General features: G+C 63.8%; 1 protein-coding gene across 1 annotated transcript in view; it reads right to left on the minus strand.

The window, feature by feature from the left end:
• The window catches only part of SKI (SKI proto-oncogene), a 61519-nt gene extending 47585 nt beyond the window's left edge, over nt 1–13934 (minus strand). The window contains exon 1 of the mRNA XM_081226092.1: nt 12907–13934. Within this exon, the coding sequence (XP_081082218.1) occupies nt 12907–13875 (969 nt within the window). The 5' untranslated portion in view covers nt 13876–13934. The remainder of the gene's footprint in view (nt 1–12906) is intronic.
• Between the last annotated feature and the right edge of the window lie 3063 nt (nt 13935–16997).

The following is a 16997-nucleotide window of genomic DNA, read 5'->3' on the forward strand; positions in this document are numbered from 1 at the left end:
ACCCAGGGATGATACCCGGGCCCTCGGCAATGAAAGTGCCGAGTCCTGACCACTGGACCGCCAGGGAATTCCCAGGAGTCAGGTTTTAAGAATCCATGCCCCTAACCACTAAGCTAGGCTGCCTCTCTAAGTTTCAAGAAACTTATACTTGACCAGAAATACCAAAAAGTTATACTTGCTACTATTTGCACAGAGAAGATGTGGGGGGTGGGTTAAAATCAGATCCAAGGACAGTGATTTCTGCTTCACTGTGGGCAGCGGGAGAGGCCGGGGAGAGCCCTCTGGGCGATTTCCAAGTCCTTCTTTTCTTTAACCCAAACACAAAGAGCCACCCTCACTGTGGTCACTGCAGGCCGCGCCCAGGTTCCCACCACCGGGTCTTCCTTTTGAATCCAGCCAGTGGCGTCACCCCACCCAGCGGGCGGACCGGGCGGTATCTGCAAAACAACAATCAAGGACCCTCCTTTTCGAGAGCCAATGGCAGGCTGCACAGCCCCACTACCCCGTCTCACATCCGTAGTCAACAGCTAAGACAAAGCTGGACGGAAGAGCAGACAGTCACCTCGGCCCCCCAGGTCCAAGCCCGCACCCCCCCTGCAGGAGGCCAAGACGGGGGCGTCTGGAAAGCAAACATCGGGGATGGTCCAGGTCATCAGCTCAGGCAGTGCAGCCCCGGGGCCAGGGTGCGGGCAGGGGGGCATGGCTGCCCCAGCCAAGGCCACCACCCAGGCCCCAGGGGGCCACCCCGTGACCTCAAGGCCCTGCGGGGCTCCAGGGGAGGGATGCCACCCCCCCACCCCGAGCCTCACCACCCACACCTCCGCAAGGTGGCAGAGCACAACAGCGAGTGGCCCACCCGGAGGACCCGTGTCTCCCGGGCCCCGTTACCGTGGCCTCCTGAAACCAATGCCAAACTCGTGGAAATCACGGCTGGGGGCCGGGCTGAGCCCCGAGAGGGGCACAAGCGCCAATCACGCGGGAAGCGATGTCCGAAGGTAGAGGGAGGACACCAAGGGGCCAGCGGTCCCGGGCTCGGGCTCCTGGGCTCCCACCTGTCCTGGAGCCCAGCCGGGTGGGGCTGCAAGTCCTCACGCTGGCCCCGAGCTCAGCGTCGGCCCCCCGGCTGCCCAGGAGCAGCTCTGACCTTCCTCCTAGTCTCCCGGGAAAAGTCAGCGTCTGGCCAGCGGGCACTCCTGCCCCGAGCTGCCCCCAAGCTGTCCAGGGCAGGGGCGGGTGTCCGCCAGCTCTGGGCCCAGCACGCCACCCACATCTGGTGACACGCTTAAAAGGTGGAGACACGGTTCTCTGTGTGGGGAGAAGCATCAGTTTCAGAGAGTCCATCACTTCCTCTTACCAGAACTTTCTCCAGAAACTGGGGCAGGAGGCAGACTTCACAGAGAGAAGACAGCCTCACGCCAGGCTCTCCGGGCCACCCCTCGGAGCCTGACATGCTCCTGCCCTGCCCCCTTCCCCACCCCGGGCCGAGGCCCGGCCATCTGTCCAAAGCCTGGCCCCGACCAGGGCGCATGTGCAGCCGCCCTCGCAGAGGCCTCCCCAGGACGTGAAGACGGCCCGCGCGTGGTGGGCAGAGCCACCCCCGGCCCCTGCAGGCTCTCTCCCAGCCCCCACGAGCCGGGAACAGCGCAGACTCCCCATCATGAACGACGTCTGCATCCAGGTCCGCCCACCACGCTCCACCGTGAGGCTCACCCGCAGCCCCTCTCCTCCAGCAGGTCACTCACTGCACCTCCTACTGTGCCCGGCTGCACCAGAGTCTCTCAGGCACGTGGGGTCTCCTTGTACAAAGATGGGTGTCCAGCCACAGTGACAAGAGGGGTGACTGAACCAGCAGACAAAACATCAGACTCCAGAAAAGGCAGAGAACTCCTACAGCTGAACAAGGCAAGACAAACAGCCCAGTTCAAAAAGGGCAAAAGACTCCGCACAGACCTCTCTCCAAAGAAGACACACACGCGGCCAACAGGCACATGACAAGACGCTCAGCATCGCTGACCATCAGGAAACATGAATCCACAGCACAGCGAGACACCACCTCACACCCGTGGCCGCCATCAAAACACAGAAACCAGTGTCGGCGAGGACATGGGGAACCTGGGATGCAGGTGCACCACTGCTGCGGAAGACAGTCCGGAGGTTCCTCAGAAAGCAGACGCAGAATTACCGTGTGACCAGCCATTCCACTTGTGAGAACGTGCCCGACAAAACTGAAAGAAGGCTAAACCCATTCATGGCAGCACTATTCACCGTAGCTAAAACATGGAAGCAACCCAACTGTCCATTGTCTGATGACGGATAAACAAAATGTGGTCCATCCACCCAATGGAGTACTAGTCTGCCTTAAAGAAGAAGGTGATTCTGACACCTGCTCCAACGTGGACCCTGAGGACGCGATGTCGAGTGAAATAAACCAGACACAAAAGGACAAATTCCGTGTGATCCCGCTTCTGTGAGGTCCCTGGAGGAGTCACACAGAGACAGAAAGTAGGAGGGTGGAGCCAGGGCTGGAGGAGGAGGTGGGCAGTGAGTGTCTCATGGGGGCAGAGTGTCAGTTTGGGAAGATGAGGAGGTTCTGGAGATGACGGTGGTGATGTTTGCGCAACAGTGCGCATGTGCTTAATGCCACTGAGCTGTGCACTTAAAAAAAAAAGTGGGAAACTTTATAGTATATATACTTTACCACACACACCAAAAAACCACATATGAGGAGAATTACAGAAAAAAATACTAAAAATAACAAAATGGCCGACCCCATTAGCAAAAAAGGAACCGAGAGCTATTCACCTCTCACATTAACAAAGCTATTCTGAATGACGGTAACCTAACGTTGTGAGAAGGTAGGAACGTGGGCGTGTAACTGGCACACCCGTTCAGAGAAAGAATTTTGGTAACGAAATCAAGAGCCCTTAAAAAGGGCCTACACCCGCGGGGGTCAGAGTCTCCTGAGAAATACCCAGGAATGTGCACGCAGATTTAAGCGCACACAGTCACCCCACGCGACCAAAGATGCCAGAGAAGTATAGAGACACACCGTGTGCGTGAATAATTAAATGAAAGAAACAGACCAGGGAGCTCGCTCTGAGCCACCAAATCTCCTACGAGAAACTCACCGAAACTCCCAGGCATCTGAGGAGAGGCACTTGCGGTGACTACTGATCTGAGCCACCTCAGGACCCAGGCCCTCCCCTCCCCTCCCCACAGAGGCCGTTCAGCCGGTACAACCATTTCAGAAAACAGCTCAGCATGACCTCTGACCCAGCACAGCCCATGCTCCAGACACACATGCACACGCTTGCACCAAGGACGCTCCACATGCCTGTTCGCAGGCGCTCCCAAGTCCTGCGACACAAGAGTGGGGACAGGCTGACGCACGCTCAGCAACCAGGCCAACAGACCGCGCAACAAGGCCCAGGTGAGAGCCAGCAGCCTCGCTGGACACAGGTCCAGACACAGGCGGACGTTCAGGATGGTGTCCTGGGTGGGGGGGGGGGGGGGGGGGCAGGAAGCAGCTGGTAGGTGTACGTGACTTTCCGCGCTACCATGCACTGCTGTGCTGAGCTTTCTTCGAGGGATCCGTGTTAAGACACACCCTGAAGCATCACTTGTGGTAACAACAACATGGCCCAACCCTCGGATGCAGAATAAATGCCAGGACCCTCAACACCACAGATTACTCGCAAAAATGCTATGTGGCTGTAAACACGCACAGACTTGCACAGACATACGTGCACACAGGTGCGTGTGCCCAAGGGAGGGCTGTCAACCACCCGCAACAGCGGCCCCGGACCCTACAAAGCCCCGAGGGAACTGTGTCTGAGACGGCGGGATCCCAACACAGGCCGGGGCCCGGCCGGCACCAAGACGTTCTCGATGATCTTTTTAGATGCACTAATGGCAGCGTGGTGGTGATTTTCCACAACTCCGTATCTATTAGACGGATCTCGAAACACTTAAACATGAAGTGAGATGATGCCTGGGATCTGCCTTTAAAGAGGAGGAAGGAGCTAGATGAAACGAAATGAGTTACACGACGGCACATGTGGAGCCAGGCCCGCGGCTGCGTGAACCGACCTCCCGACTTTGGGGCACTCTTGAATCTCCCAGTTTACAAGTCGCAGACACGTCACCACGGCACTGAGAGACAAGCACTGGTCCCTTCAGGCGGTGGGCCCTGCTGGGCAGGACTCCGCTCCACTCACCCCATAGCAGCAGAGGCACAGGCCCAGGCGGCCCCGGAGCGTCTATGGCTCTCGCGAGCCCCAGGCACGGCCTGCGCCCCCAGCCCTCTGCCCGCTTACAGCCGCCGCAGGGCCAGGCTGCAGGGCTGCCCTGCGGAGTCCCGGCCACAGTCCTCAGCCCCGGGGACCCCAGGGCCTCTGGCACGGGGATGCATGAGAGAAATCGCAACACAAGTGTAAGTGTTTAACGGAACATTTAAAAGCCTAATTACGTACGTGATGCGTGAGAGGCCTCCGGCTCGGGTAGTTAAATCCCGACGGGCACTAAAAACCACAGGAGCCCCCCCAAGTGACTCAAGACCACCTCAACAGCAGCAACAGGAAAATGAAAGCAAGTTCTCCCCAAACAGGAGAAGACTCCAACACGGATCCAACAAGAAGAGCAACACGCCCCTGCAGGCCACCCACCCCGCGGCAGAGACTGGACATGGGGCCGGCCTCAGGCCGCGCTGTCGGGGGCGGGGGGTGGGGGGGCAGGAGCGGAGGCCTTCTTCCTCGCGGTCGGTAGGGAAGGAGCGCGATTTGGAATCCCCGGGCCCTCACGGCAGGCAGGGATGCCGGGGACCCAGCCCGCAGGGGTGCCAGCGCCGGGCGGGGTGAGGCGGGGCGGGGGCCGGGGCCTCGGTCCTCTGCGGTCGCACCCGTTGGCACATGGCCCGGCCCCGGCTCCACTGCAGGTGGCCGGACCCCAGCTGGGAGGAGGGTCCTGAGTGTCCCCCACCAGGGAGCCCAGGACCCTGCACGGCCGCCCGGGCCCACGCGGAGCACAGCTTACCTCCTGGAGTGACACGGGGCCAGCCCAGGGCCTACCTCGGTCTCACAGTCTAAAGAGCTTTATAAATGCAGAGAAGACCCACTAGGGTCAGGCAAGCTAGGCGACACTTTATTACATACAAGGATGTTAAAAAAAAATCACAGTTTTGATAGTTCTGCAAAAAAAAACTTAGCAAATTTACAACAAAACTGTCAAGTAATTAAGGCTAGGCACTTCACACATGAACTTAAACTGCTAATTAAAATCCCCTCGCTTAATTGACTACATTTGCATATCATTCAACTTGGGAGTATAATTTTTTTAACGGTTTGGGCAACGCAGTTCGAACGCCAGGAAGCCGGAGGCGGCAGGTGAGGGGAGCCAGCAGCCCCAAGCGTGACCAGGGAGGGCAGGGCTGGGACCCCCAGGGGCTTCACGCCAGGCCTGGGGTCCCCACCCCAGGTGGAGAAGGAGGGCGAGGCCAGCAGAGACACCCCCGCCCCCAAGGCTCCCCTCTTGCAGCCCAGCACCTCTACCTTGCCTTGACCTCCAGTGGGGACGGGCCAGGGGCTTCCAGAACCACCCATGGGACACATGCACCTGCCCCTCCTCCAGGGGCAGCACAGCGGCGCCCTGCCCCATCTGCCCCAACTCCACCAGGGGCTCACGGAGCACCGGCCCTGCGGTTCCAGAGACACACCCGCCCCGCAGGGGGCAAGGTCTTGGAGTCAGACAACCACACCCGCCTCCCAGCCCAGCCTCACTTGGCCGGCGGCGGCTGGAACACGAAGCACCGGGGCGCCGAGGCCCCACCGTCTCTAGGGCCCGGCCCGCGCCCGGCGGGTCCACGTGAAGACTGTGCACCTTGCCGTCCACGGCTGGACCCGTGGGTCCCCGTGTGAGGCACCCCAGCTGCATGCAGGGCGAGGGAGGGTCTGCAGGGCCCCTCTTGTTTCAAGGGTGGAGGGGCAGCAGCGAGTCGATCCACGAGGAGGACGTCGGGCAAACGGGGACGCGTCCACGAGGACGGGCAGGAGGAGCCACGAGGGCCGCGGGAGAGCCACCAGCAGCACCGCGTGGACCGTGGCGACCCCGGGGAGCGAGGAGGTCGGCGGTGAAGGCAGCACACGCGGTCACTGGCCAGCTCGCCTGTCACTGCCGCTGCCAGGTGGATGCCTCGCCCACCCGCCGGGCCTGAGCCATGAACCAGGGCCACGGGAACATGAAAGAACCCTGAGGTGTCAGAGAACAGACGTGGACCCAGAAAGTGGGCCACTCACAGGCCCATTCACAGTCCCGCAGGCCATCCAGATACCCCCAGCCTCAGAGCCCGGTGGCCCGCTGGCCTCCCAAGGGCTCGGGCCCGCTTGGCTGTTGGTGGCGGGTGTGGCTGTGACGGCCCATGGATGTGGAGGCGGGCTCCCGTGCTGGGGTAGTTTCCTGCACACGAAGCGGGACAGACCCTCGGCCCTCCCGGAACACGCTACGTGGCCCAGGAGAGGCACGGGGGCGCCCCTGCCCAGCTGGGAAGAGTGGGGTGTGGAAAAGACCATGCCGCCAGGCCCAGGTTTCGGGCAGGTCCCCAGACACCCATCACAACCACCTGGCTCCTGTGACGACGTGGCCAACAGCTCCTCGGGGGCTGAGGGAGGCCAGCGCGGGCACACAGGACCACCTGAAACCCAGTGGCTGACCCCAAAATGCATCCATCGCCCCCACCTACAGTCCTGACACTCAGCCCAGTTCCACGCTGCTGGCCACGTCGCGGGGAGCCTACTTTCAACAAGAGATGTTCCTTTCGAAGTAGCCCACCAGCGTCCCGGCGGGAGCCACGTCGGGGCCGACGCCACACGAGGCCTGTCCAGGGAGAGCGTCCCTCGAGCCCCCCATGCAGACCCAAGCAAGTGTGAAGCAGGGCGAGGACGCCCGACACCTACAGGACACCTCTGCCCACTCCCGGGAAAGCTCCCCGCTCTCTCCTTTTCTAGCCATCGACAGCCAAGCTGCCAGTAAACCTTGACAATTAGTGATTTCATGCCTCTATGAGTCATTCAACGAGTATTTATTCCAGGCCCGGAACTGGGGACCCAGCCGAGACCAACAGCCCCCCCCCACCATGAAGCCGACAACACAACCACAAACACACAACCCCAGAGCCGGCCACAACAAGGGCTCCCCGGAGAGCCCAGACCGCGGGGCAGACCTGACCGCTGCGGGCTGCACGGCCCACAGAGCCACGCCAACTTCCTGAATTATCTGTAGCTGCAAAATCAAGAAGTCGCAGTGTTCTGTGAGTCTTTCTAAATCAAAAATGTAAAATCAGAGGAGACGCAAACGCCAAATACCCGACAGCGTCCTGTCTGCTCCCCAGGCCGTCCCACTGCGCTGAAGTAGGCGCTTCTAGAAGCCAGCCCTGCGTTCACAGAAGGCAGCATCAGAGCTGTGGTCTGCTCCCCGCCTGCCCTGGGGCTGCATGGGGGCCCGGGCCACGCTGGCACAGGTCACACCGTGGACACATATGCAGCCCAAGGCCCCGCCCGCCCCACTCCACTCACACGGACACCATTCGCAGTGCTAACCCAACTCCGACCAAAACCAACTTCAGACCCCACCGCGTGGGCCCCACACTCCCGGAAACGACTTCCCGTCCCTTCTCTGAGGCTCGGATCGGCCCGCCCTCGTTAACCCACGGATGCGTGTGGCCCAGAGCCCCCGCCCCGCGATCTCAGGGCCCGGCCCCCCTGGACTCGCCCCATCCCCCCATGACCAGTGGGCAGGAGGGAAGGAAGGGCCCTCGGAAGAATGGAGCCTTCTCCCTCTCCCGCACCTCTCACAGATCTTAAGGAAATAATTCAGCCTCTGTATTTTAACTCAAAACAAAGAAACTTCTAAAAAACATTTCAGTTGAAACTTGCATAATTCTTCCAGTAGAGAAATCCTCCCCAACTTTCGCAATCCTTAGAAAGAGACACATTATTGCTGCTTGTGTAACAGTCTCCGGGCCACAGAGAGTCCGGCCGCCGGCCACGGACACCTCCCGCCAGACAGCCGGGGCGCAGGGCCCGGAAGCACCGCCTCCCCCAGGCCCTCCCGGCGCCCGGCGGTCACCCTCCCCAGACTTCCTCGTGGGCCTCGCCTGGCATCGCAGACAGACGGTACCCAGACGCACTGCAAGGAAGTGTGGGAGCCACTGGCCCTACTCTCGAAGCCCCACGCTGACTGAAGGGTCCCGGGGGGCAGGAGGGTCAGAGGCGAGGGCCACTCAAGGACTCTGCTGCCCCCAGAGAGACGAGGGCCCCACCCAGCTCCAAAGAGACGTCCTGGACATCGGCAGGATGGCTGAAGACGGGCAGACATGGCCCGCTCACTGCACAGAGACTGAGGCCAGCCCCCCACGCCTTCCCTCCCTCACACACGGCTGACCACAGGGCTCAGGGCAGCAACCAGAGGCTCCTCAAGCTGCTGTTTCCCTTTTGACAAGGCCCTGACCTTCACTCTGGGGCCTTCGCGCTGAGGACCACACCGACCCGCAGACCCTGTCCTCCTGCACAAGGGGTAGGGCCCGTCCAGGAGCCTGGCCTCACAACATCACCCAATGGCACCCCGCCTTCTCAGCTGAGCATCCAAAGCCAGGAAATCACCATGGAGCCCCATGAAAACCTCAAGCAAAACAAGTGGACAAAGGGACAGCCGAGGGACTTCCCTGGCAGTCCAGTGGCTAAGATATGCGCTCCCAATGCAGGCGGCCCAGGTTTGATCCCTGGTCGGGGAACTAGCTCCCGCGTGCATGCCGCAACTAAGACCCGGTGCAGCCAAGAAAAGCAGATAGATAAATAGATAGATACACAGATAAAGAAATAAATAGCTTAAAAAAAAAAAAAAAAAAGGACAGCCAAACCTCTACATCTATGGCCAAACCTGACGGCATCAGGTGAGCACATCCCCCCATGAAAGAGGGAGTGCCAGGAAAGGCATGCTGGCCAGAGCCCCTTCCAGTCTGTCACACGTTCCCAATTCCATTCCCTCCCGTGGCCATTTCGGCTTGAATGCACAACACGCAGCCAGCTCAGAGGCCCAGATCCCCCTCCACCACAGCCACAGCCGGTCCCCAACAGAGACCAAGAGACTCAACACTCCTCCACGCCAACAGCCCGGCCGGGTCTCTACTTTGAGGAAACACTGCTCTCTGACTAGAGAGCCGTCATCGGGTGACGCAGGGAAACTGTTCCAGCGCTAGGAATTTAGACAGACCGCACCGTGGACGCTCACACCACACACCACGGCGACCACCGGCCCACGGGCCCCTGGCGTGCAGGCAATTCTATGAAGACGACTCCTGCAAGGACTCAGCGTCTGAAGGACAGAGGCATGGCGAGCGAACGCCATCCCCGGTCTCCAGTCTGAGAAGCGGGACCCTCCGAAGGCGCAGCAGTTCCCAGGAGCCAGTTTCTTAACCACACGAGGACCGGCCTGGCTCCAGCCCCAGGGAGACAGCGCACCCCCCTGCCGCCTGCTCGGCCTGCGAGGAGCCCTCCCGCGGAACGAGGGGTGCGTCCCAGGCGGCAGCACCTACGTCCCGCCATGACTGATAGCAGCCGTACCGTTAAAACACTAGTCCCGTTTGGTTCAAACGCCATCAGATAGGGGACAGAGCTGACTGGGCAGAAGAAAAGGGGAGGGGACCGTGGGAAAGCTCCGAGGCCCCCATCTCCTCGCCACACGTTCCCAGCAGCAGAAGGACACGTCCTCGCCCCGCCTATGACCTCATCACTTAAACACCCCCCAAAACACACTGCCAATGGCCGCTACTTACTACAGTCCCCCTTTCACAAGTGAGGAAACTGAGGCAAACTTGCTCAAGGTCAGGCAGCTAGTGAGGAACGGAGCGAGGGACAGGGCGAGGACATGGGAGCAGCCCCGTGGGGCTCCACGTTCAGACCCGCCCAGCGCGGGACACCAAGGACAGCAGCCAGGGCCCCGGCAGCCCCGACAGCCGTGGGACGGCCGAGAGCACGTCCTTGGGGCCCCCGTGGCGTGGGGGGCATCACTGAGGAGGGCCCCGGCTGGCACACATGGACGTGCCACCTTCAAGGGTTTCCAGCTCAGGCTGGAGCCCCGCCCCCCGACTCGGTCCCACGCTGGGGCGACCACAGGGATTGTCGCCCCACCGTGGTCAGGCCGCAGGCACAGCAGGGCAAGCGAAGGCCATCGGGCACCAGGACCCCACGAGAATCCCTGGCCCCCGCCCACTGCTGATGGCAGAGGACGCGGGCCTCCGTCTGGCAGGAGACCCGGGCGACCCCTAGGCCCCCAGCACCTGGAACTCACTTCGGCTCACTTCATGGCCCCGGCACCCAAGGCCCCCGCAAAGAGTGGTGCCAGCACACTCTTTGTTCCTTTCTGCCCTCGGCCTCGGGAGATCAAAAACATTAAAATCAACTACGAGAAAAGTGAAGAAATCAAAACACAACCCGTGAATAATTTGTCGAGCAGGGAGTGGGAGGAGTGAACAGAGGCGGGCAGGGCGCCAGGAGGGGGTCTTCCCAGGCAGCTTCTTCCAGAAGAAGCAGGGTCTGGGCAGCCATGGGTCCCCCTGATCCTGAGGCTCAGACCCCCACTTCTCACGGGTGGGGTGTCCCTGGCATGTAGACAGGCTGTGCTGGCGACTTCTGAAAAGGACCACGCACCCCAGAATTCCCAACCGCACAGTCACAGAGAGAAGGCAGTGGGCAGAGTCCCGGGAACAGGACAGGAGGTGAGGCCGGCGGGAGGAGCGCCCCCCGAGGTGCAGGAGGGGCAGGAAGGCACAGGAGCGCGCGCGAGCGGCCCAACAGTCACACGGCCGAAGCCCGGAAGGAGGGACACCGGACCGCCGGCCCATACCACCACTGCGAGGATAGGCCGTGCTGACGCTTCGGCCCGGGGACCCCAACCACTTACAGCCATCACATCTTGGTCATCACTAGGGAGACTTTTTTAACCGGCGAATGAGCTTTCTGAGCGGCGCTGGGGGGAGCACAGACGGAGAAAGGGTGGCGCTGACCATCTGTTGAAATCACCGGGCATGAAAGCCCCCTCTGACCTCTTCCCTGGGACTGTGGCTCAGGGGACGGTCCTGCCTTCTCACCTGGCAGTCCCTGGGCCCACGAGCTGAGCCTACGGACACCCATGTCCAGAAGAGCAGAGCCTGCTGCAAGAGGGCTGAGGCCCGGGCCTGCAGCTGCAACAAAAGAGCCCACCCCAGGAAGACAACCACACACGTACACGACCCAGATTCGGACACAGACACAGACACACACCCAGTCAGACAAGCCCCTCTGCGTTCCACCCTGGGGTAAGTGACCCACCACGGGCTTACCCAGCCGGCCAGAACCCACCACCATCTTGCACACGGGGCTCCCTCGGGCCACGATGGCTGTCGAGGGGGCGGGCACCCCAAACAGAAAGGCCCCCAGTGTGCAGGGAGCACCCACCACGCCACCCAGAGCCAGCTCCCAGCCTAAAACGAAGGGCCCGGTCAGCCTGCTGGGATCTGCCGCCGGCCGTTCCCGTCAGCACACTGCCCCACCAGCGCTGCCCACTCAGACGGTCCCTCCCGCCCAATCCCAGCCCCACAGTCTGCAGACAGCTGCCACCTGGGCGCCAGCCTAGCCAAGGGCAGAAACACCACAAATCCACAAACGCACACGGTGGCCCCCTCTGAGCGCAGGCGACAGGCCCTCACTTCCCCTCCCCTCCTCCGCTCCCTGAGACTCTGACACTCCGCTGGAGGGGCGCCCAGAGAAAACCGGGCGGGAGCATCTATTCACAGATTTGGAAAAAAAAAAAAGTTTGATGCAATAGCTGAATTAATTAGGCCTCCCAAGAATAGCTGAGCCAATGCAGCATTCTGTGTGTGCAATTTAATAAGCCTGGATATTTAAAAGAAAAGTTACAAATACTCGGGGAGAGGGGGAGATGTCACAGAAAGTTAGCGTGGACCCCACTGAATGGTTTCGGCGTCGAGTGGCCCGGGAGCTGCCAGGCTGGATCACACAGATCCTCCGTCTGGCAAACAACGGGGCCTAGGCCAGCGGCCCTCCCCGCGGCGCCCTTCAGCGTTTCAGAGGGAAGGAGAGAAGGAAACGTGCGCATCCAAAACAAATCGCAGGCCGGCGGCTACCCTGACACTCGGGGCCCCGGGTGCCCGCTGTCCAGTCCCCGAGCCCAGTGCCAAGTGGCCCTCGCCCCCGCACGGGGGACTCTGGGATTCACTCCCTGGCAGGCCAGGGCAGACACACAGAGCTGGAGTCGCCGAGTCTCGGCCCCCTGCCACCACAGCCCGAACACCTGGCTTCGGTTTGGTGTCTGTCTCCCAAACCTTCAAGGCACAAACAGGCCCTGCCCGGCCAAGTTCTGCCTGCTAGGACACAGGGGCAGGCGCCCCTCTGTGTGCCAGCCCGGGAGCGTTAGGGCCAGGGCCGGTCCCTTCCGCCAACTCGGCCTGGACACCTCCTTGGGCCCCAGGAAGGCCTGGGCTGCCGGCTCCAGCCTGGGCGCGGCCGGGATCAAACTTCCCGGGACTCAGGGCAGAAGAGGCCGAGGTCTGAAGCCTGCCCCTCCCGGCCCAGCTGGGCACCGGCTATGGGCCTCAGGAAGGCTTCACCCACCCTGGCCTGCCCTCGAGGCCCCCAACCAGGCAAGCGGCTTGTCCCAGGAGTCGGACGGGAGGACCTTCCTCCCAGATACATGGCCATCTACGGGGACGCCAACGCCACCCCAAATTTCCTTAAAACCAAACCAAACCCTGAGACGTGTGGCGGAGGCAGAGCCCCTGACCCAGGCGGAAGCCCCACCCTCTCCGCAGCCCGCCCTCCTACTCACTCCCCGGGCCCGGCCGTGGCGCGGGACACTCACCCGGGGCACCCGCCGCTTGTACTTGTTGCCGTAGTCGAACTTCTCCTTGACGTCGTCCAGACAGCGGCCAAGGCGCGCCTGCTCCTCCTTGCCCGTGTAGTCCTGGCTGAGCAGGATGTAGGCCCGCCAGTTGGCCGAGTCGAAGCCCCAGTGGCAGGTCCGGTTCTCCAGGGCCTTGTGCGAGTGCACCACGAACTTGTGCGGTGGGTACATGAGGCGGCAGTCGAGGCACTGGATGCAGGCGGCGCTCGGGCTGTTGTAGAGCTCGGGCACCAGCAGCCCCTTGCACTTGCCGAAGCACTCGTGGTACACGCGCACGCTGCGCTCGCTGAGCTCCAGGCCCAGCGCCAGGCTGGCCGCCAGCTCCTTCTTGCAGGGCGGCGGGTAGGCGCCGCCGTACAGCAGCGCGTTGCACAGGCGCTCAGCGTCCGTCTTGGTGATGAGCCCGCACGAGGGCGCCGAGAAGGGCAGGATGCCCATGACTTTGAGGATCTCCAGCTGGTCGGCCGTGCAGCGCGAGCAGTAGATGTGCAGCTCGTCGCACACCGAGTTGATCTGCTGCAGCGAGAAGTCGCGCAGCACCGAGTTGAGGATCTGCGGCAGACACAGGCGCTTCTCGCCGCCCACCACGAAGCACGAGATGGTCTCGCCCTCCAGCACGGTCTCGCAGCGCTCGGTGGAGCGGTCGGACGGCATGAAGAAGGGCCCGGGCAGCACGGGCGGCGGCGGCTGGATGGCGGGCAGGTGCAGCACTGGCGGCGGCTCGGCAGCCGCGGGCACCGGCGCCGGCACCGCAGCCGCGCCCGCCTCCTTGGAGCTCTCCTTCTTGTAGGCCTCCTGCGCCCAGCGCGCAGAGAAGGCGGCCGGGCCGCCCAGCGAGCTCATGGAGCTCAGGTGGAACTGCTCCAGCGTCTTCTGCAGCCCCGGGTGCGGCTGGAAGCCGCCGCGGCCGCCCGCCGCCGCCTCCATGGTGCGCTCCGGCTCCCCAGGCCGCTCCCGCTCCCGCGCGCCCGGGCCCCCGCGGCCCCCGCCGCTGCCCCGCGCGCCCCGGCGGCGCCCCCGGCCCCGGCCCCGACCTCCCCCCGCCGCCGGCTCCCGGCCGATCACGGCCGCGGCCTCGGCCTCGCCCGGCGGAGCGAAGGGGAAGGCGGGCGGGGCGAAGGGGTCCCGCCGCTGGAGCCCGCCGCCGCCCGGGCCCGGCGCCACATCCACGCGCCCCGCGCCGCGCCCGCCGCCGCCGCCGCCGCCCGGGCCCCCCGCGCGCCCCCCGCGCGCCCCCCGGGCCCTAGGCGCGGGGCATGCCCCAGCGCGCGCCGCCAACGCCAACGCCAACGCTCGCGGGCCCGGGGCTCGCGGGGGGCGCGCGGGCAGGTGCCGGCGCCGCGAGGCGCGAATCGCCGCGGCGACCGAGGCCGAGGGGCCCGGGAGGAGCGGGGGCGCGGGCGCGGGGCCCGCCGGGCCGTCCTCGCGCGGCGCGCCGCCGCCGCCGCCCCGCTCCTCCCACCGCGCGGCGCCCGCCCGGCTCGTCCCGGCGGCGCTGGCCGGCCGCGTCGCGCCCGCCGCCGGCCTCCCGGCCCGGCCCGCGCCCACCCCGCCGCCCGCGCCCGGCTCCGCGGCCTGCCCGCCCGCCCGCGCGCGCGCGCGCGCGGCTTCCGGGACGGCGGAGCGCCTGTGGGGCGGCCTCAGACCGCGGCGGCGGCGGCGGCGCGGGGCTCGGCGCACATCCTCCCGGCGGCTCGCTCCAGCTCGGACTGAGCGCCCGGCGCTGAGCTCACGCCGCCGCCCCGCCCCGCGCCCCGCCCCGCCCCGCGCCGCCGCCCCGCCCCGCGCGTCGTCTGGGGCCGCGCGCCCGCCTCAGCCGAGCGCCGGCCAGGAATGCGCCCGCCCCTCGGTCCGGCTCTTCCAGGAACGCGCGCTCCCCCCGGCCCGCGCTCGGCGCTCCGCCGCACTCGGCCGTGCTTGGGCCCGCCCGCCGGCCCGGGACTCGGGCCCGCTCGGCTGAGCTCGGGCACGCCCGGCCGAGACTCGGCTCCGCTCGGCTCCTCTCGGCTCCGTTCGGCCCCGCCCGTCCGGGACTCAGCCCCGTTCGGCTCTGTTCGGGCCCGCCCGCCGGAAGGCCACTCGGCGGGGGCGGGGGCGGCGGCTGCGCCCCGGGTCCCCCATCCGGTGGCGGCAGCTTCCTGCGAGGCTGCGAAGGCGCCCGTCCCGCCGCCGCATCGCCGCCAGAGCCCAGAAACCCACACAAGGTCCCCACTACAACCGCAAACCAGCTGACGGGCGGACGGGACGGGGCGGCACACCCTCCACCGCCCACCTCCCAGCCCCCGGGGTCCCCACGCAGCTGTGGGGACTCCAGGCCAGATGATCCACGTCCCACATAGGACAGGGACACCGAGCAGCACGATGTGGGTTACTACACACGTTGGGATTGCAACACCCCGGAGACCCCACACGGGACACAGACATCACGCAGGCTGTTCTGGGGACCCCCAAGCGGTGCAGGCGCGACACAACACCCCCAAGGGATGACTGGCCGCAGGGCCGACCACCCCATGACCCTGCACGGTGGTCCACACACACAGCCAGCGGCTGCGCCTCCCACCAGTTCCAGGGCAGGGCTTGCATCCAGGTCACCGCCAGGCCCAGGCCCAGGGGGGGTCTTCAGGAACCTGGCTCCTTCCTGCCCCCAGCAAGCTGGCGCGACCCTTACCCTATAGCCCCCAGGCCCAGGGAGCCATTTATACATCTGCAGGGCACCAGGGCATGGCCAGTGGGAGACTCCACTGTCTGTCGTGTCTCTATCACGAGGGAGAGACAAACCAGAAAGTGCTGGGTGGGAGAAGAACGGGGCCTGAAGTTGGACAGGCTGGCCGGGGGCCCCCAGAGGAATCAGCATCCAGCAGAGGCCTGGGGGGTGGGGACTTGAGATCAGGAGGACGATTCTGGTGGTGCTCAAGCCAAGGGCAGAAGGACATCCAGCCAAGCTGGGCAGTGGCATCTTTCCCTCCACAGGACAAGGGCACCCAAGCTGTCCTGGGCACTGGGGGACACATGGGGGGGCCACAGTGCTGGACAGAGGCGAGAGGGCCATGCCCACTTCAGCCTGTGTGACCTTTAGCTTGTTACCTACTGCTCCTGCCTCCCCAGTGGAAGCTGGAACTGGCCCCAAACCAGCACTCCCCAGGGTCGTGTCTGCCCCCGGGGAGCCGACCCGGTGTCTCTGCAGGCCTCTGTCGCCCCTCAGGCACGGGCAGGTGTCTGGAGATGCAGCTAGGATGGGCAGGTGACCCCACACCTGCATGACTGCAGAATCTCAAGGGAGGCCTTGAGATTCAGGGTTCAGTGCTCCACGTCTGAAGACCTGACCACTCCCCGCCATGGACGTGAACCCTCTCCCACCCTCGCCTGTGCCCTGGGGACTGTCTCTTCCACTCTTCACTCCAGTGCCCCCAACGCGAGGTTTTTCTACGGGTGCTGGCACAGGAAAACTAGGAAAGGGGTCCTTACAAAACAAAAAAAAAGGACTTCTTTGCTTTCGGAGGCTGTTTTCTTGGTCCCATTTGGACCAAAAAAAATTTCTGTTGTACCTGAGTCCGTTCCTTCCATGTGGCTTTAACTCCCATACAGTCAGGCAACCTGTAATTGAAAGGAGATGGTTGGAGCACCAGAGGGCTGGCCAGGGAGTGTTTCCAGCCAAACGCACAATTCCTCCTTCTCGTTCGGCCAAGTGAGCACTCCCAGGAGAGCCCCGAGCCTGAGGGCCCCGGGACAGGTAGTGCCTGGCTCCCAGTGTCTTCCCACCCCCCGCCCACCCCCTGTCCCCTGGCTTTGCAGGGCTCCAGGAAGGGGTCTTGGGAAGGGGCCAGGTGGAAGGATCAACACTCCCAGAGATTCAGAACCCAGATTGAAGCTGAAGCGGGTGGGTGTAGGGTGGGGGACAGGTGAGGGGTGAAGGGCCCTGAGATTCAGGGAGGGCCTGGACTGGTCGCTAAAACTTCTCTGCCTCAGTGGACTTTGAGGTCTCCTTCCCCGAAAGATGTCGGAGTTTCTGCAGCAGCCGAGGCCGTCCTACCCACCGAGGGCCAGGACAG

The sequence above is a fragment of the Mesoplodon bidens genome, assembly GCF_964165515.1.
Source record: "Mesoplodon bidens genome assembly, chromosome: 2".
NCBI lineage: Eukaryota > Metazoa > Chordata > Mammalia > Artiodactyla > Ziphiidae > Mesoplodon > Mesoplodon bidens.